The sequence below is a fragment of the Marmota marmota genome, unplaced genomic scaffold (genome assembly GCF_001458135.2).
Source record: "Marmota marmota marmota unplaced genomic scaffold, marMar, whole genome shotgun sequence".
In the NCBI taxonomy this organism is placed as follows: Eukaryota; Metazoa; Chordata; class Mammalia; order Rodentia; family Sciuridae; genus Marmota; species Marmota marmota.
The window spans coordinates 5,700,809-5,722,023 of record NW_026000076.1 but is presented as its reverse complement, the minus strand read 5'-3'; the positions used below and the strand labels follow the sequence as shown (position 1 = coordinate 5,722,023).

At 42.9% G+C, this 21,215-nt stretch overlaps 1 protein-coding gene across 2 annotated transcripts in view; it reads right to left on the bottom strand.

Moving 5' to 3' along the window:
• Bcar3 (BCAR3 adaptor protein, NSP family member) overlaps positions 1–21,215 on the bottom strand; it is a 114,056-nt gene that overhangs the window by 64,426 nt on the left and 28,415 nt on the right. For both annotated transcript variants that reach the window (XM_048814423.1, XM_015500879.2), the window contains exon 3: positions 8,442–8,481. In XM_048814423.1, the coding sequence (XP_048670380.1) occupies positions 8,442–8,481 (40 nt within the window). The remainder of the gene's footprint in view (positions 1–8,441; positions 8,482–21,215) is intronic.

Below are 21,215 nucleotides of genomic sequence, written 5' to 3'. Positions count from 1 at the left end.
AGAATAGGATTCCATATGGAACTCTCCTTTCCTCTCAAAAACACTGAGTGGCTTTTGGCAAGAGGCCAGGCCCTAGTGTGAACTCTGGAACTGCCCCTGCTTCCGTTCCCTCACCTGCTCCATTCAGGTCCTGCCAGGATCTGTCAACTTGCCTAATAAAATGGGTCTTAATTCTCTAAAAGGCCTCCGGCACCTGGCCTTTCCATTCCCACTGCCTCTCTCTCTTAGGTTGGACTCTTGATAGTGGTTTCCTCCTACCTGGTCTGACTAGACTGAACAATTAGGAACACATGCTATGAAGCTCGGAAATAACTGAGTGAGCCCATACGGAAAAAAAATCTATAAGTGTAGCACTTTCTCCATCTGAACAGAGATCTGGTCTCACTGATGCAGGCATCTCAGGAGGAAAAAACGTTCCATCCTGTGGTGGCAGCACTTAACATCTAAAATACAAGGTTTTAGCTCTTTTTTTCTCCCCTCAGTAGCGAGGATGGAACCCAGGGCCATGCCATATGCAAAGTGCCCTACCACAGAACTATATCCCCAGCCCTTGGCTTGCTTTTCTTTTTTGGGGCACCAGGGATTGAACCCAGGGGCACTTAACCACTGAGTCACATCCCCAGACCTTTTTATATTTTATTTAGAGACAGGGTTTTGCTAAGTTGCTTAGCAGCCTTGCTAAGTTGCTGAGTTTGGCTTTGAACTTGAGATCTTCCTGCCTCAGCCTCCTGAGCCACTGAGATTACAGGCGTGCACCACCATGCTCAGTTTCTTGGCTCGCCTTTTAAAGTCAGGCTTACTGAATATAATTTATATTTGGTAAGTACCATGCTTCTTAGTACAATTCTGCAAGCTCTGATAAATGGTCAGTATGGTAACTACCACCACAATCAAGCAATTTCTATCGTTCCAAAAAGTTTCCTTTAACAGAGGACTTTTCCCCCAAATGCTTTTCAACCATTTATTTGTTTTCTGTTGCTTTAAGTTTACCTAAAGTGTCATTGGCTGTCTATTTTGACTCAGCATGATGCATCTGAGGTTCATTCATGGTTCTGTGTGTATCAATAGGCTGTACCTCTTTATGGCTGAATAGTATGCCACTGTGTGGGTGTCCTACAGACTGTCCACCAGTTGAAGGACATTTGGGCTGTTTCCCGTTTTTCGTTAACGATGAATAATGTCACTATAAAAATGTACAAAAAGACTTTTATATGGACCTGTTCTTATGATAAGGTTTTACTTTTTATAAGTGGCCACATTTTCACAGACCTGTCAGATAAGATCCGCTGAATGAGATTCTGTCCTCCACCCCAATTCTTCTGCCTTCCCACCACCCCGCCTCAGCAAATTTCTAAAACTGCAGTAACACTAAACTTCCCAAGTATATCTGCAGAGAAAGCTGCGGGGGGGCGACTGGGGGTGGCTGGATGGGCACTCTCTCCCTTTCGCTCCTCTGAATGCGGGCCCAGAGCGAGCCAGGGCTGTTTCTCATTCATTGCTGGCAGTGTTTGATCTCTGGTCCCACAGGAGACAGGGCTGGCTCTGTGGATGTGCACACTCAGGCAAAAACCTGCAGAGCCAGCCAATCGGGCCATTATTTGGTTCATATAACTTGTTAAAATCTCACGGAATGTACAGGGTGCCTTTGTTTTTGTAAGTCCTTTTCATGACTCTGTTAGCTGGCTAATTCAGAGCAGACTGGCCTGTTTTCCTGCCGAAGAAAAGACTTTTCCTCAAAGACAGCTATTTAACTGTGACCATGGCTGCAGCCATGTTGAACACAAAAGGGGAGCTGAAGGAACCCGGCCCCTTCTCCTACAGCCAGGGCACTTATTCTTGGCGCTGGAATTCGCATAATTACTCCTCTTTTAATCTGCTGGGTGACCTAATGTATCCCTAGCCGACTGCAGGAAATGGCCTTGCTGAGATCTGAGCTCGGGAAGACTAATGTCTATAGTTAGAAGACCCTCTAGGAAGGAGCATTTGAGGGTTAACGCCACAAAAGACAGCTTTTTAAGCCTCTCTGGGCTCAACTGTGCTCTGAAGGAAGGGCCCTGGTCCCCACTCAGGACAACAGTTCTAGTCTTGTCCTTTCTTTTCCCAACCTGTAAGGAGCTCAGGGACTGCAAGTTGTTTTATTAGAGCTCAGAAGTGGGTCTAACAAGAATCCCCCCAAGGGTGACTACAAAAGAAAGAGGATATTTGTTCACTAGGAACCTAGCCAGGAACAAAAGGCTGCATTCCGTCCTGACACTTGCTTATGCGGTCGCCTGGAGAGCAGGCCTTTGTCTGTGGCCCACATTGTGTTGTTCACAGTCTGCCCACCAAAAATCACTTGTGTACTCCTGGCTAATTTGAAAACGCAGGCATTCCAAATTTTCTTTTCTCCTTCCCTAGATTTTTCAATTTTTTTTTTCTTATAGACGGTGTATTTTAAAATGGAATCTATAGTAAACATTTTTTTTTTCTAGAAGAAAACCACCTAGTTCTGCCCTTGCCAATCACTTCTTTCTCTTAAAAACAAAACGAGACACTTTAACCCACCCACAGAACAGAGACTCTTTACTAAAATAACTGTAGGCCCTGTGTACGAAGAGGCTAAGAAGAATTAATCTTTAGCACAAAAGGAAAGATAGGTATAAAAGGGAATGAGATAGGAAATAATATGAATTTATAAAATTTAGTGCAAGGGGGGGTGGGCAACTCTTGAAGCTTCAAGTAGCTGCTGGATGAAAAAAACTAAAAGAATGATAAAAGAGTGAAAATAGAAGTTTTTATAGGTTCAAAAGGGGTTACAAAAGTGAAACGATGGATCATGAAGTAAACGTAGGAGTAAATCTCCAATCTTTTGGAGTAATGGCAGGTGGGAAATTATTATCCGTCACATCCTTGGTCTCAATGTCTGAAATACAACATAAAATACTGTTACCGCTATTGACCGGTGACGAGTCCTTGCTTCCCCAATGTTGAAGAATAACACCAGAGAAGCACGCCGAGGCAAGGTCAGAGTGGAAAATTAAAAGTTTATTAAAGGACAGCAGAAAAGACTTCTCCTGGAGGAAGAAGGGGACCCAAGAGATGGAATCTGTGGAAGTGCGGTAGTCTCTCCATTTTATAGCTTTCGGTGATGGAATGTAGGTGGGAAGGCCCGAGGGGTGGGACACAGGTGGGCCAAACAAGTAATCTGGGCAGGAAGGACTTTTGAGGCAGCAACTTCAAGTTTGCTGTTCATTAACATTTCTTTGGGATGGGCTATCTTCAAATCTGCTGGGGCTGTTCATTAACATTTCTTTGGGATGGGCTATCTTCAAATCTGTTGGGGGCTGTTTCCTGGACTTCATTAACTTTCAGAGAGTTGCTCAACTTTTCCAGAAATTCATTCTCAACGTGGCCTCCATTTTAGATTTCACTCGATATTAGACCCGATTTACCTAACTACACTGACTGCCTAATTTTAAATCTGGCTTCAATACCACCTTTGCGCCAATCAATATGGCACCTTCATGATCAAGAGTGACAGCATAGCTGGATGTGGTGGCACACACCTGTAATCCCAGTGAGTCAGGAGCGGGAGGCAGGAAGATCACAAGTTTGAGGCCAGCCTTGGCAACTTAGTAAGATCCTGTCTCAAAATAAAATTTTAAAAAGGGCTGGGGATGGAGCTCTGTGCTAGAGCACCTCTGGATTCAATCCCAATCCCAGGAATGGGAGGAGGTGAGAACATGACTAAGAACTCTTTACCACTTGCTAAATAATCGTCCCCTCCAGTCTGTCACAAGCATACAGATTCCTAAAAAACGTTCAGCTAGAAGGAACAAGAGCCCGCCTCAAGGTCTTGTACTTGTTGGGAGGTTCAGGGTCACACTGCTAATTAGAGCCAGTGTGTGGACCCAGCTCCCCTCCCTGGGGGACACATACTTGACGTCTCTATGGCCCCCCCCATCTGGAAAGGGGAATACACTGAGCTATTACCAATTAATAACATTAATTTATGACCAATTATTAATATTTTAACAGAACTATTTTAACAAATGTTTTAAGCAACCATCTGACACATGTCTAGGAAATAAATACATTTTAATGGGAGTGAAAATACAGCAAATTCAAAGGGGGAGTAAGTAGACTGAACAGCCTCAAATTCAAAACTCTGCTTCCTAGCTATGTGCAGGGCTCCTCCTCTAAAATCAGTTTCCTCCTATTAAAAAAAAAATGTTGGTTTTTAATCTAAGATCAGGTATGCTAGGTACGCAGAGGAAAATTCCAGAGCTGTGCACCACCAACCAAGTCAATCTCCACACAGTAGGCAGCGGGAGGAAGGGGGGAGCTACCATAGAGATTTCTGCTTTCCCATCTGGAGGAAGTGTTTTCTTTCAGATATAGTGAAAAAGGATCAGTTTTATTTGATTACAGAAAAGGGCTTCATGATTATACAAAACAGTTAAAATCAGACTTTTAAAATGACTGTGTTTTGAGCTACTGTGGAAAAAAAATAGTGAGGAGAGACAGAAAAATAGAAAAACAAAACAAGGATCACCATGAAAAACTCCAAAACTCTCCTCCTCCAGAGGCCAGAATTAAAGTCACAGAAACAGGAAGGAGATTCCAAATTCCCTGGGCTATGGATCTTTTATTTATTTTCCTATCACATACGAACACCAAATTGAACCTTTAGGGTCTGGATGCTATTGGGAGGCCCAGCAGGAGTCCAGACATAAAAGAACCCCCCACTCCCAAAGAGCCCTGGGGCTTCCCAGCCTTGCATGTCTCCCTTCATTCCACACTGGGAAGAACTACAGTAACTAAGCAACCCAGAGATTGGTCCCTTTCACGCCACATTAATGTTTTGCACTACAAACCCTACATGGTGCTACAGGACACAGAATACAGACTGGACAGGACTGAGTTTTGGATTCTCCTCTCTCCAGCGCTATGGACTGCAGTCCCAGCCCCACTAGCTATGGGGGCCAGCCTCTGTGCCCTGTCTCCCCCAGATTCAAGGAGGCAGGAAGCAGTCCCAGAACTGGCTTCCTGTCTGGGCACTGGGGAAATCTGGTGAGGATGGTTCAAAAGTCTCCGGCAGGGAGGAGAGCAGCACTAAAAGACAGTGAGGGACACATGGGACTGGAACTCCTAACAGGATTAGTTCTGCTGTCCCTTGGCCACAGCTGGGTGCTTCCATTGCCCAAAGAGACTTAGGCAGAGATCAGACTGCTCCCCAGTCATGGTCACAATGAATCCCTAAAAATTTGGCATATTGACTCTTATTTTTTAGGCCAGTAGATATAACCCTGCCAGAAGGGCCCTTCGTGATGCAGCATATTTCACATAAATTTTCCACTTTTCTCCATACCCATAAGGCATTAAGGGAACTGGAGGATTGTAGGGGAAAAATCAGCTCAAAGTCAAGGGGACAAACTGGGTCTCTTTGTATGGACAACTCTCTCACCTCCCTTACTTTATCTTCAGTCAACCTCTAATCACAAGGCACCAGCTAGCACTGATTTATGAAGCCTTCATGGCACAAGCAGCCAGGCTCCAAAGGGCAACGAAGTCTGGAAGTGGCCCAAGAAGTCTGACACATGGGCCCCTTTGGACCTTGAGGTCAGAGACCTCTATGAATGGGCTTCCAGAGACTTATTGCCCATGAAAGCAAGCAAAAACCCTCCACATTGAACCAACAAATCCCCAAGCCATCTCTCTAGACCAAGGGCAAAATGAGAAAGGAAAACAAACTTTGTTTTGCATTTAGGAAGGACACATTTTAAGGTTCTGATAAGATCCAGATCAGGTTAGGAGGGAAAAGCAACCTGCAGAATACCTCAACAAGACCTTGAAAATGACCCTCTGAGCCTCCATGTCTCACTGCCAGGGAAAAGAGAGAGGAGTTGAGATAAATGGTAGACAATGACAATGACTGCATCTCTTCTTAGTCAATACAATTCAACTGATGGTGATGCATATTCATCAACTAGATTCAGTCATTAATATGGTAGCCCCCTTATCCTTGAGGAATACACTCTGGAGACATCAAATTGACGTCTGGACCCACCAACAGGATCAAACTCTACATACTGTACTATGTTTTTCCTATGTGCCCTGCAGGGTTGTCACATAGTACCAGCGTTAATCTGCCCTTCCATGTTTTATGCCCCAGTGCTTCCTTTTCATGGCGATTCTTATGTTTTGGGACCATTAAGTAACATGAGGGTTATGTGACACAGCACTGCAGTGCCGTGACAGTCAATGTGATAGCTGAGATGGCTAAACGACTCATGGATGGATAGCATGCACAGTGTGGATATGCCAGACCGAGGGATGATTCCCGCCCCCAGCAGGATGGAGCAAGACAGAGCAAGACTTTAAGACGTTATGCAGAAACATGTGCAATTTAAAACTTATGGATTTTTAAATTTCTGCAAGTTTTCATTTATGATTTTGGACCATGGTTGACGTCAGATAACTAAAACCATATATAAAGGGGACGAACTACTGTACTAAAACAGGCCACTCTAAAATTTCTATGTTTAACTGTAGAATTCATCACTGCATTATCTTAAAAGGATCTTGGACTTTTTATTTTATTTTATTTTTAAATTTCTTTTGTACCCAGGGGTGATTAACCACTGAGTCACATTCCCAGCCATTTTTATTTTTTATTTTGAGACAGGGTTTTGCTAAGTTGCTGAGGCTGGCTTTGAACTTGCCTTAAAGGTCTTCCAATAAGTCTCTGGAAGCCCATTCATAGAGGTCTCTGACCTCAAGGTCGAAAGGGGCCCATGTGTCAAACTTCTTGGGCCACTTCCAGACTTTGTTGCCCTTTGGAGCCTGGCTGCCTGTCACCATGAAGGCTTCATAAATCAGTGCTAGCTGGTGCCTTAAAGTGTATTCCTGAGTCACTGGGATTACAGGTGGGCACCACCATGCCTGACAGGGTTGGACTTTTGTAAAAGAAAAAAAAAAAAAAACTGAGTTATTGGAGTAAATAAAGATCAAAGGTAACTGGGGGTACTGTGGGAGACAATCTCTGAAACAAGGAATGGAGTGATTTTTTACAGGGTCGCTGGGACTTACACTCTGCATAATCCTAGGTTACATTTTTTAATGCCATTCAAGTCAAATCCTAGGGTGTGAATAGCACCCTTAATGCTCAGCAAAGCACAACCTATACAGAAATACATGATATCTCCAGGAGAGAACAGGCCCACTGCTTATAAAACTGACCAGATTCTGGTTTGGTGGCCCTGATGGCTCAGGATTACACACTTGCTGCAGTAAAAACAGCTCTGACATTACTCAGTGTAAGATGGGGAAAAAAATAATATGCACCTCCATTTACAACCCACTTCATATTAACTGCCCTGCGTGGTCAGGTGGTACCATTGGTGCTTTCTCTTTTCCCATCTTTACCTCTGGTCTAAATGAGAGGAAATGCCAGAACTCTGGGGAAGGTATAGGTACAAAGAAAAGCAACAGGCCTCAATGGTTTGAAATCTGGATGATGCCCTTTAAATAATGAAGACAGAAAATGGCTCCTGGGGTGGGGGAAGCCTACATCCTAATTCACGCCATGAAATTTCCTAAAAAATAACAATACACACTATCATAAATCCAAGAGTGACAGATCACACTTCACTCTTCTGTAGCAGGTACCAGATTTAATTACAATTCAAACACAAGATAAAGCAAACATACACAGCCAAAAATTATGGGGAGGGCCGAGGGAAAAAGTGAAAAATATCTTTTCTTTCTGCTCAAAAGGGAAACTTTGTTTAGAAGGGCTGAAAGGGCTGACTATTTAGAAGCACTGTCTGTTGGCCCCACTGGAAAGTAACATCTTACTGCTCATCTCAGATTAGCCACCGAACAAGAGGATGGCTGTTTGAAAGGGAAGAACAGCTCATAAAACCTCAGGGAGGCTTCAGTCCTCCACAGGAGGTAAACAGTTCCTCATCTACCATTCCAAAATCCAAAAAAGCTCTGAAAACCAATTTATAAAGAACTCATTTGGCAGTAAAACTAAACAGAGCTCATTTAGTCACAAAATGTGTCCGGAGCTATATAAAATCATCTGTTTATCCCAATCAGTGTGAATATTCTTACCTGTCACTGCCAAAATTAATGAATTTGATAGTGGGGTGCTGACCTCATACCACCTTGGGGGTATTACATATCTAAGTCATACCTTTCTTAAAAAAAAACAAAAACCTGAATTTTAAAATACATCTAAGTCATAAAGGGGTGTGTGTGGAAAGACTGTAGACCTGTAATAGGAGGACACAAGACCCTTGTGCCAAAGAAAATCAATTCCTCTCTGGTTGTTTTAGGCATTACTATGAGCTTTCTACATAAGCCAGACTGCAGCATGATTCCACAACACTGCGTTAGGAATGGGAAATCTATTACACAGGGTCATGACTACATGTTAAATCACAGTTTCCTACCTTCACATATTCCAGAGTTGGGTCCAGAAGATGTGGATCCCTGAAAAGAAAAAAAACAAATGAGAACAATTAGGAACAACATGTTCTTATAGGGAGTAAAGTGTGTCTAACATTATTTCACCCTATTCATGTAAGTTAAAGCTGAGCATCCACCTCTCAGACAGTAAGACAGACAGGTAAGGAAGTCAGAACACAGGCAGATTCCTTTCATGAGAGAGGGTGGGCTACCGTGACCTCATTTTCCTGTCCAGTTTGGGCTTCAGAACGTTAGACTATTTGTATATGACAATTCTAGGTTCACTCAAGCATAAAAACTAGTCTCAAAGTTGGAAGCAAAGAGCTCCAGGGGAGGACAGAGGTGAGCGTAGGGTGGGACTGGGTATCAGAACATGCAGCATCTTTGAATACTTGGTTAAAGCCCTATGCTCCCCACCAGGCAGCTATGCTGTGCCCACTTTGACGTTAAGGAAATGGAGGCTCAGGCAGGTGGGGCAGCTGCCCAAGGTTGCCCAGCACCTGGGTGAGTCTCCTCCCAGGTCTGCCTCTCAACCACATCCTTCTCTTCTTGTCACTGGCTGCTACCTACCCACTATCGATGTAAACCTGGCTGATGCACACTAATTTTCTCTGGTGCCTCAGTGTTATCCCCCATGTAATGTCTACTCTTATGTCCACTGTAATAATACGCTAGGATCAGCGAGACAATCAGAAGTAAATAGCAGCAGGTGGCTCGAGAGGGTGAATTATTATAGAAAGTAGAAAGGTCGAAAGGTATGACTAAGGCAGCAGGAAGAGGGAGACAAGAGAGCAAATGTTTGCAGTGCTGGCAGGGTTACAGTGCAGTGTCCCCCCACAGTAGGAAAGACAGCCACCTTCAGAGACTTCAGAAAATCAGCCTGTCCCCACAGAGGAGATCATTTAAAAAGGACAGAGTCGCTCTAACGCCTAGTCTCTCCTCTGAAGGGGAAGGAAGGTATCTTAGCATAGTGACACAAAGACCACATCCCTTGGAAGACAGGGGATCCCCACTGACAAACAGCTCCCTGAGCAAAGCTGAGTTCAGCCCTGAACTTCTCTGGCTGTAGCTAGGCTGCAGTGCTCCTTTTCTGAGCATGGCCACTGCCCCGGGTACAAGGGGTCTTGGTCTTGTGGTGGAAAATAGGTGCAATCCCAGCTCTCCTCACATGATTTGATTGTTCATTTGGGACAACCCACAGCAGCACAGCACGCATGCGCAGAGGCCAGCTCATCTGAGATGCGCCTTTGCATGCAAATAGATTAGGTTCTGAAATTCGTTCCTTTATTGGGCCAAAGAGTCAGAGAAGGGCTTAAGCTCACAAACCCTGGTTGCATTCTTATCAAAGAGGTATATGAATCAGCCTTTCAAAGCCTTCACTGGAGGTGTACTCTGCCTTCAAGCTGGTATTCACCAGGGACCTGTCCACTGGGACACGGCACCCTGCTTTATGGGGCTCTGTGATGTCGGTGCTGTGCAGTGCTGCATTCTGGAGAGAGTGATAATGTCATCAGGCTGTGGTTTCACTGAACTACCCTGCCAGTCACTAAAACTCTGTCGGCACCATTTTGACTGTGCTTCCCCTTGGAGTTCTTGGAAACTTGATTCTTTAGTGAATTAACATATTAGGATTACAGACCTAAATTTTCTGGCCCTGGTAGTACAGAAAAATGTTGGAACCACTGAAATTTTGTTTTCATCTTCATATTTTGATTTTTATGTATACTTAAAATGTACTTTACATACTAATATATGTGCCTTCCTACATAGGTTAAAAGTATTGGTGTGTACTGTCTAAATTGATGGTTCTCAAATTTTTTGATCTTAGGATCTCTTTAACACTCAAAGAACCTTTGTTTATGTGGGTCCTATCTATTGATTATTGACATTAGAAATTATACTGAGAAATTTCAAAATATTTACCAACTCAATTTTTTTTTTTGCAAGGGATGCCAGGGATTGAACTCAGGGGCACTCAACCACTAAACCACATCCCCAGACCTATTTTGTGTTTTATTAGAGTCAGGGTCTCACTGAGTTGCTTTAGTGCCTCACTAAATTGCTGAGCAAATTTAACTTGTGATCCTCCTGCCTCCAGTTCCTGAGCTACTGGGATTACAGGTGTGAGCCACTGCACCCAGTCTATCAACTCAGTTTTAAAAAATAACCCATTATATGTTTACATAAAACTATTTTAAAATAAAAAAATTTTCATAACAAAAATGTACTGAGAAAAGTGTAATTATTTTACATTTTTGCAAATCTTTTTCATTTCTGGCTTAGTAGAAGACAGCCAAATTTTCATGCCTACTGCATTCAATCTGTTATATGATATGTGCTGGCTGAAATAAAGGAAGAAAATTCATCCTTATACAGATGTCATTGGAAAAGGGAGGTATATTTTAATATGCTTTCCGGTAGTTATGGCTATTCTGCTTTGATATCATAACAAAAAACAAGTGATAGTTTTCTAAAGGTTAATTGTAATATGGCCTGAAACCATATTAGCTATTATATCTATCTTGCACTTTGAGTGCCTTTATTTATGTGTGATTCTGTAATCAGAACTCTGGAAAACACTGCTTTACTGAGTTATGCAGATCTCCCAATTTTTGACCCATTTCAATTATAAAACACACACACACACACACACACACACAATATCACATTTGTTAATATCACCACTGATCTCATAAGAGAAATTATTATTAGGGACCACCAAGTTAATGGTAGAGAGTGTAAGTTTTCCAAAATTCTAATTTTCATTGGAAGACCTGAATTTTTATCATTGACCACTAACATTGTTAAGTATTTTCCTTGAATTTCATTTCATTCATTTTTGGGAAAACACTAGTCAAATATGATGACTACTAGTCATGACTTATGATTTCAACTTTTTTTAGGCCTCTTACATGTCATTATTTTAGTAACTTTATTTATGTTCAGGTTCTTTGTTCTTCCTATAAGATTTGGTTGTGCCTTTTCCTTTTGAAAGCTGAAGTTTCCTTCTGTTTTTTTTTTTTTTTTTTCCTATACATGCACATGAAAACTCACTGCATCTATAAGCTAGTTCTCAGTCTAACCCTCAAACTCTCTTGGGAAGGGGTACATATCCAGTACTGGCTGGGCTGGGCTGGGCTGGGCTGGGCTGGGCTGAGCACAGTGTCCAGGCAGCTCCTGAGGTGGCAATGGCTATAGTGAGCAGAGTGCCCACTCAGAGAACGAATCCCCTCTTTATCTTGTTACAGTAAATTTGAAAAGGATATTTAAGACTTTAGATTTAATAAAATTGTTAAAAATTCTTTAAAAATCTAAATTTAGAAGAAATTTATTATTTTACTTTAAAAATTTTTTATTTTATTTATTCTAATTTGTTATATGACAGCAGAATGCAATTCAACTCATATTATGCAAATAGAGCACAATTTTTCATGTCTCTGGTTGTACACAAGGTAGAGTTACACCATTCATGTTTTCATACATGTACTTAGGGTAATGATGTCTATCTCATTCCTCTGTTTTTCTTACCCCTAAGCCCCCTTCCTTCCTCCTCCATTCCCTTTGCCCTATCTAAAGTTCGTCCTCCCATACTGCCCCCCATCCCCATTATGAATCAGTATACTTATATCAGAGAAAACATTTGGCATTTGGTTTTTTGGGATTGGCTTATTTAAAAGAAAATTAATTTTTTAACCTATTCACCAGATATTCTTAAATGAAACTAATTCTTCTGGGGCAGGCAGTAATGGGGAGCAAACCCAGGACTTGGCACATACTAGTAAGCACTCTACCATGAACATATCCCCCATCCTAATTTTTTTTTTTTTAATTCTGGGAGCACAGAAGGTGAGGATACAATGACTACTGGCACAATTTGGTGGCATTCTTACTTTCTACTGAGGTTCCAACATTTTTATTCAGCATTTCTTTTATACCATCACTGAAAATGTCAACCCAGTGAAAAAGGCAAATAACATCTTATTATCGTTATAAGTTAAGTTACATCTTACAGATCCCCTAACAGGGTCTCGTGAATGCCACGTCATGGATCACACTTGGAGAATCACCACTCTAAATGAATGAATGTACATGCTTCAGCTGCAGGCTCAAATTTTTTTTACCCTGAGATGTGCAGCATGGATATCAAAAGCTCAGGTCACCTGCAACCAAACAAGAAAACCAAAAAACTTCTGCACAACAAAAGCAACAATGAAGTAGAACAGCAGCCTACGGGCTTGGGAAAATATTTGCAAATCACATTATCTGATAAAGGGTTAATAATCAAAATATATAAAGAAGTCACACAACTCAATAGTAGAAAAGCAAATGATCTAATTTAAAAACAGGCAAAACGTCTGAATAGACGTTTCTCCAAAGAAAACATCAAAATGGCCAATGGGTCTATGAAAAGTGCTCCACATCCTGAATCATCAGGGAAGTGCCAATCAAAACTACTATGAAACACTGCCCCACACCCGACAGGATAGCTGTTATTGAAAGGTCAAAAGATAACAAATATTGGCAAAGGGTATACACTGTCGGTGGGAATGTAGATTGGTACAGTCGTTATGGAAAACAATATGGAGGTTTCCAAAGAAATTAAAAATAGGACCCAGTGATCCCTCCTCTGGGTATATGCCCAAAGAAAAAGAAATCACCACCTCATAAAAGCTATCCGAAACTTCCCTGTCTTTGCAGTGTTACTCACAAAAGCCAGGATATCGAAGCAACTTAAGTGTCTGTGCATGGATGACTGGATAAAGAAACAGTGCTGTTTATATGCACAGGGGATGCTATTTAGCCAAGAAAAAGAATGAGATCTTGCCATTCACCACACTTGGATGAGCCTGTAGGACATTATGCTTCATCAAATTAGCTAGACACAGAAAGAAAAACATTTCATGATCTCACTTTTTTTAGATTCAAAACTAAAATTCAATCAGGAGGCTGAGGCAGGAGGATCACTAGTTCAAAGCCAGCCTCAGCAACAGTGAGGTACTGAGCAACTTAAACCCTGTCTCTAAATAAAATACAAAAGAGGGCTGGGAATGTGGCTCAGTGGTTGAGTGCCCCTGAGTTCAATCCCCAGTAACAAAAACAAAAACAAACAAACAAACAAACATACAAAAATCAAAAAACAAAATTCAAGTATGCAGGGATAGAAAACAAAACAGTGGTTACTAAGAGTTGGAGAGGGGGAATAGGGAGATATGGGTCAGAGGATACAAATCAATACATCAGTAGGATGAACACGTCTAGCTGTCATGATGGTTCAGATGGAAACAATTTCCAGATGGAGTCAGGCCTAACTGTCCTGATTACTTATAATATCCCTAAGTTGGAAGTTCCTAAGAGAAAGGTCTTCAGTATTTCTTATTCTGAATCAATAAATTGGCATCTTAGGCCTTAAAAAAGGACCTCAAGGGGCTGGGATGTGGCTCAAGCGGTAGCGCGCTCGCCTGGCATGCGTGCGGCCCGGGTTCGATCCTCAGCACCACATACAAACAAAGATGTTGTGTCCGCCAAATACTAAAAAATAAATATTAAAAAATTCTCTCTCTCTCTACCTCTATCTCTCTCACTCTCTCTTTAAAAAAAAAAAAAAAAAAAAAAAGGACCTCAAACAAATGCCTTAAAAGTGTAATCTGTACTTGGCTAGTACTATGGTACAATTTTTATTTTCTAGAAGCCGAGAATGCATCTACTTAATATGAATGACTTCTTTTGAAAGCTTCACTGTCCAACATGGTCATCACTAACCACAAGTGACTATTTAAATTAAGTCTAAACAAAATTAAAATTTTAATTCCTGAGTCATACCAGCCACAGTTGAAGTGCTCAACAGTCCCACGTGGCTAGGAGCTACCACATTGCACAACTTTATTGCAGGTAATTTCCATCATCACAAAAAGTTTGATTGGGTAGTGATGTTCTAGAAAAAACACTTATAAATCAAAGAGCATTGTGCTTCCAAGAAGACCCGTGCTTTGTTACTTTGGGTTATGATTTAGTGACTAAAATGCCAAAGGAGATTCTATGTGCTCTCACTTAGAAGGTAGCACCAAACAATGGTGTCACAAGCCAATAGTGTGATGTAGTTCCTAAGTATTTGTTTTTAAATATATCTTTTCTTTTTCACTTGAGACTGAACCAATTACATGTCAGTGGGCTGTTTCTATATGTGAGACGTAACATGAATTATTCAGATATTATGCAGCACTGGAAGAATGAGTCAAATTCCATAAAATCAGCCCGGCATGGTGGTAAGCACCTGTAATCCCAGTGACTCAGGAGGCTGAAGCAGGAGAATTGCAAGTTTGAGGCTAGCCTCAGCAACTTAGTGAGATCCTCACTTAAAATAAGAAATAAGAAGGGCTGGGAATGTGACTCGGGGGTAAAGGCCCACTGAGTTCCATCCCCAGAACTAAACAAAAACAAATTCAGGGGGCTGGGGTTGTGGCTCAGTGGCAGAGTGCTTGCCTAGAATTCATCAGCTAAAGAGATTGGAGGTTTATTTTCCTCTAACCTCTAACTCCACTGTCAATGAATGCTAACTTAAATTTCTTTCCTACTAGTGATTAAAACTTCCTAATTCATGACAGTACTCTCAGTGTCCTGATCAGCAGGGTTGAGGACCAGTAACTTCCTAACTACTTAAGGAGCCTCATTTTTCTCTCCTCTCAATCTGAGCCTCTCAATCTCAGCCTCACTTTAAAATCTGAGACTGCTCTCCTGGCCAGTGTCCATGGTTCACAGGTTTCCTCCTCCTACAGGGGGTCCATCCCCGCTGGCCCCTGATCTCAGGCTGCTCTGGTCTGCACCACTTCTGTACAGTGTTCTGTGTGGTCAGCTGTCCTACCCGCTGCTTGGACCTCACCCTTCTGATGAGACTACTCTCCCTAAGAAGGCAGGGAATTGTTCTTAAACACCAACCCTGGCCCCAAGGGACCAGGAAGGAAAACTTAAGGAGTATAAGGAAAATGTGAAAAGGAGGATGTTCTACTTGAGGCAGGGCCGAGGGACAGCACAGGCCTCCAGGTGACCCCCATCAATCCTGGGTATGTACCCCTTTCCCCAGAGTGTTTGAGGGTTAGCCTGAGAACCAGCCTGGCGAGCACTGCAAGTGTTCACGTGCATCTGTGCAGACAGGGAGAGAGGAATGTTTCAGTTTTCAAAAGGTGAAAAGGAGCTGGGTGTGGTAGCACATGCCTGTAATCCCAGCAGCTCAGGAGCTGAGGCAGGAGGACCGTGAGTTCAAAGCCAGCCTCAGCAAAAGCAAGGCGCTAAGCCACTCAATGAGACCCTGTCTCTAAATAAAATATTTAATAGGGATGGAGATGTGGCTCAGTGGTTGAGTGTCCCTGAGTTCAAACCCTGGTACAAAAAAAAAAAAAGGTGAAAAGGAAAAGACCTGGTAGGAAGGGCAGATTCTAGGCGACATGTGTTCTGCCTAAAAAAAACAGCTACGATCACAAAGCATGACTCTATTTCCTGTGATATGCTGAATAGACTAGTTGGGCTGAGGAATGCTATAATTAGATCATATCTGGATTTCAGCAAGGAAGTTGAGAAATCATGATATCGCTGACCAAACAATGTATGGGAAACCAGGTTATTTAATTTTTAGTAAGGTAGATTCATTTCAAACTAAAAAACCAGAATCCCACCAAAATAAAAACAAACCCTTGAATACCCAGAAATGTTCTTGTGGGTAGGTGAAGCGCTCCATCCCAGACCCCTGCTATTCACACTATTATGGTACCTTAAACGAGAACATCAACAGCAAAGTGACCAACTCAAGAATGAAGAAAATCTGGCAGGACTAGTTCACAGGACTTGGCTGAGGGTTCACCAGGTGAACACAATCTCTCTACGTACCTTGGTTTTGTCATTTGTAACATGGGAATGATAATAATACCTGCATTGCAGTACAGTTGTGGAGAATAAATGAAGGTGAAATTAATTTATCAGAATATTTAAAACAGTGCCAGATCTGTCATTTCACAGTGAATAATATATGGGCACAGACAGTGCTATAAGTGTGAGCTATGTGCCAAATACATTAATTTGATTGTCTCCTTGCCCTCCAAAAAAATAGTTTAGGTGAAAGATAAAATCTAACCAGATGAAGTGGAACAGGGACAAATGTATAACTTCTAATTTAAAAATAGTACTTGGGCAATAAAAGGTAGGAAGGATATAAAGATGATGTAAACTTTAGTTGACTGAATTTAACTGCAATAGCTGGATGAGGTCATCAAAGATGTTGGTGGGATCCCAGGCTACAGTGACAGGAGATTAAAAACCAGAATGAAAAGGAAGTAAGACACACTTCTCAGAGCACATCTGGAATATTCACTTACAGTTAAAAAATAAATAAATAAAATAGGAATAATTAGAACACTGGCTTAACAAGGGAGTTTCAGGAAAACCAGGAACCAGGGTAGGCATGGGGGGGGTCTTGAAACACAGTGTGGGGAAGATCAGAAAGGAAGAGGCTGAAACATTTAGCCTGGACAAAGTGGGCTTAGGGAGAAGGTAGACAGATTGATTGTCATCTGACAGCCTAAGGTCTCTGTGAAGGAGGGAGAGCACACACTGTGTGTGTGTGGGGGGTGGGGAGTGTGAACCGTGGTGAGAAAGTTAGATGGGGTGAGGGTGGGTCTATGGGAAGATTTCAGCCTCACTTTAAGGAAATGCTTTCCAACCACCAACACCATCTGAAAATAGGAAAAACTGCCTTCCTAAGACAGGGTTGACCTTTTAGATCTTTCAAATGACAGGGCTGGTCTTCAGTTCAGGCTGCCACAATAAGCTAGTGTAAAGATAGAGATCTGTCATTTCACAAAAGGATGACGAACCTTATGGAGCACTTACCTGGTACTAAAGTGATGTGCATAAACTCATAATGCTGTAGTACTATCGTCAACTTACAGATGACAGAAAGGACACCATCCAGGAGAAGGAGGAGCTGGGTTTGAAACAGGTGCTCTGACTACACTATACCAGGTCCCCTGGCAAGGCAAACTAGGCTCTCAGGGCACTGGCTGCAGGACTCCAGTAGACATACAGCTGATTGTCCAACTGAGGCTATGAACAGGCACAGATAAGTCTCCAATAACTGTGTGCTGCTCTGGCTTTCCTCCTATTGCCTATGAGAGGTGAAGCCAAGGGAAGCCACATTGCATTCAGGAAACCTGAGCAAATCTCCCAAGCCTGTCAGCACTGATCTCACCGGGCCTGGGGAAGACATCAGCACTGGGTTCCCCCATGTCAGCTCGTCAGCCCACACGTTTCCATTCCTCTGGAAGTGAGACTAAATTCAGGCAGATCACTTGAAGAATCTTCTGAGGAGATACTTAGCACTCCCCACAGGATTATTCTGCTTTTCCTCAGAGAAAAGGATGAAACGGAAGTCCCTCTTGGCCCTGTCCCCAGATGAACTCTGCAAGGTCTACTCACAGGTGGCTGCAGGGCTGCGTCCACTGAGAGCAGATCCTGGCTTCAGGGCTCCAAGGGGCCCTGAGTGAAGCCTCAAATTCTCCTCACCCTTTTTAGAGAGGCAAGGAAGGGAATTAAGGAGAATGCCATAAAGCTAAGTTAATGTGTTACAAATCCAAAAGCTTTAAAAACCAATGCTGTGAGCCAAATTCAGATGATATTTAAACGCAGAAGGCTGTGTCTCCTCCTCTCTCAGCCTGCCACCTGATCTCAGCTCACCAGCAAGGAGCCCTTCCTAGTGAGCCAGAAAGTACAGCAGTTGGCCTTAGAGGCAGCCTCTGACGTGAAATAGGAATCCAATTATCGTAGGAGACGGCGGCACACAGTCCTTGAACCATGGATTTATATTCTCCAAGGGAGATCACCAGAAAACAAACAGAAGAACTTGGCAATATAAATGAAAAGGGTGTTTTTTAAAATAATTTTTCTTGGCTTATACCAACTGTGAATCCCCACCCATGACTCCACGGTATGGGCATCTCTGTTTACAACTGGGGGGTCGAGCAGTCACCACGGCCCTCCTGGCAGGTGGTACGCTGCCCACTGTGAATGGTCAACTAAAGAGCCAGGAGGGTGAAACTCAATCGCCTGTTATTTTGAAGTTTATTAAGTTAAAACTGTGTCTAGTCAGGATAAGTTACTTTTTCCAGTGTCCCATTTTTCAAAGTTCAAACTTCAGGAACCCTTAGCTGAGAGTCACGGAAATGATATATTTACTAGTTTCTCATTAGTAACCAGATTGACAATTTCCTCCCTCTTAAAAAGACACTTGATCTGAAGTTATGCTATTCTGAGTTCAGTGGATCTGCTCCTAGGCAACACTTCACTAACACAGGCCTCTTCTGAGAGGCTGGAATACAGATGGGAAAGAAGTGTCCTATGTTTTCAATTATCCACTGCCTTAAATGAATGATTTTCTCCTTCTTTAAATATTATAGAATACAACTGTGGCAAAGAGTATTTCCAAAATTCTTTTTGGATAGAAAGAAAAAGGAATCATTTGTAACAAGATAATTATTTCATGCAATGGAGGAATGCCAGAAATTAGATTCAGGCATTCCAGACTGAGGACAGGGGCCTCTTTTAAGCCATGTACACAAGCAATTGGAAGAACTGGCCCATCACCTCTACATGAGGCATGGTGTCTGCATTCCCATTCACCACATTGTAGATTTATTTACACAGGCTTCTCTTCTATTAGATGGACTGCCCAGAGGAGTGACATGTCTCTGCACACCTAGCACCTCCCACAATCCTTCCACTCATCCCCAAAAGATTATTGAGCATCTATAATGTGCCATGCATGAGGCAAGGCAATGAAAAAGCAGGGACCAGAGACAACATCCTTGATTCCAGAGAAGAGTTAGGCAAGTAGGGAAGACAGATCAACAGACCCAACTCAGTTCAAGTTGCTGAGAGGGTATGAGTGGGTGGGAAACGCTGTAGAGGGGCCTTCTCAGGCAACATTTAAGTTTTGAGGCCTAAGTGGGATGATTTGTTTCGGTAAATAAACTGTGGGGTACATGATGGTGATAAATGTGCCAGGCAATAAGTGGTACATGCAAAGACCTGGGGCATGAGACCACGTGGTACATCTAGGGAACTACAAGCAATCGAAGAGTTAATGCTCCCTAGTTGGGGCCATAAGCACCTCTCTCTGCATGCCTGCAATACCCACAACTTCTCACCAGCTCTGAAACCAACTTCCACACAGCACCATGTCACTCCCCTACTTGGGTCCCCAGACTGCTCCCACCTCATCAGAGCAAAACCCTCAGTCTTCACTATGGCCTCTGAGCCTCACTGTGACACAGGCCAGCTCTCCAACTTCATGGTTGGAAGCAGGATTCTAAAGAGTCTCTTCTGCTAGATTTCTGCCCCCTGCCCCCATGCAATCAAACACTAATCTAGGTGTTGGGAGATATTGGAAGGATTTTTTCAGGTGGAATTAAGGTCCCGCTGGGAACAGTGGTCATGCCCGTGGTTCTAGCTACTGAGAGGCTGAAGCACGAGGATTGTTCAAACCCAGAAGTTTGAGATCAATCTGGGCAACACAGTAAGACTCTGCTTCTAAAAAAATAAAATAAAATAAAATAAAGGAAATTAATGTCCCAAGTCAGTTGACATTAAGATATGGTGATTTGCAGATAGGCCTGACTTGAAGTGTGAGGGGGATTTGATATGAGGTGGCCAGCAACTGGTGTGATATTATGATAGGGTCCATAAGGCGGCCTATTGCACAGAACTGCAGAACTGCAAATGGTCTCCAGGAAGGAGCTGACCCTGGCCAGCAGCCAGAAACAGACCTTGGTTCTTCAACTCAAAGGAACTGAATTCAGTCAACAACCTGCATGAATATGGAAACAGGTTCCTCCCCAGAGCCTCGGAGAGAACTCATCCAGCTGACATTCTGAAAGTGACACCCTGACCCCAGACCCTGGGAGAGCTATGCCAGACCTCCGACCTCCAGAAACTGGGATGAAAAAAGTGTGACGTCACTGAGTTTTTTGTTATTAAGCAAAAGAAAACTAACACACTCATTGTCTCTTCTACTCTCCTATCTTAGCCATGATGACTTTTGTTGTTGCTCCAACATGCCAAGCCTGGCCCTGCCTCAATGCCTTGGCATTAACTCTTCTTTTGTCCGAAATATTCCTCTCCCCAATACAGGCTCACTCCCTCACACCACATCGCCTCCTGGGAGGGGCCTTTATTAACCCTCCTCATTAAATCAGCACCACCAATGCCCTCTACCCCCTCATCAGCCTTCCATATTATCTGATATATTAAACTTTTGTTTGCTCACTGTCCCTTTCCACTGGAACATAATCCTGCTAGGGTGGGATACCTCTGCTTTATTCAGCTTGGTGCTTTGTATGTAGCAGTTGCCCAGTAACCACTGACTGAATTAATGAGCAAGAGAGCAACTAACAGAAACATGGGATGGAAAAGGCAGCAGAGTGGTGAGGCTGGGGGGCTGAGGCTCGGAGGAGGCAGGGCCAGATCACAAGGGGCTCGGAAGTTTGTAAACATATCCCAAAAGCAATGGGTTGATTGGAGGGTCTTAAGCTAGGAATAACCAGAGGTGTGTGTGTGTGTGTGTGTGTGTGTGTGTGTGTATGCATGTGTGTAAGAAGTCCCTCTGCGGCAGTGAGGAAAACAGATTAGTTGGGGGGCAAGTTGGAGTCAGGAAGACCAGAGGAGAGCATGTTGGCATCGCCTGGGTGAGAGGCATGAGACTTGGACTACAGTGTTGT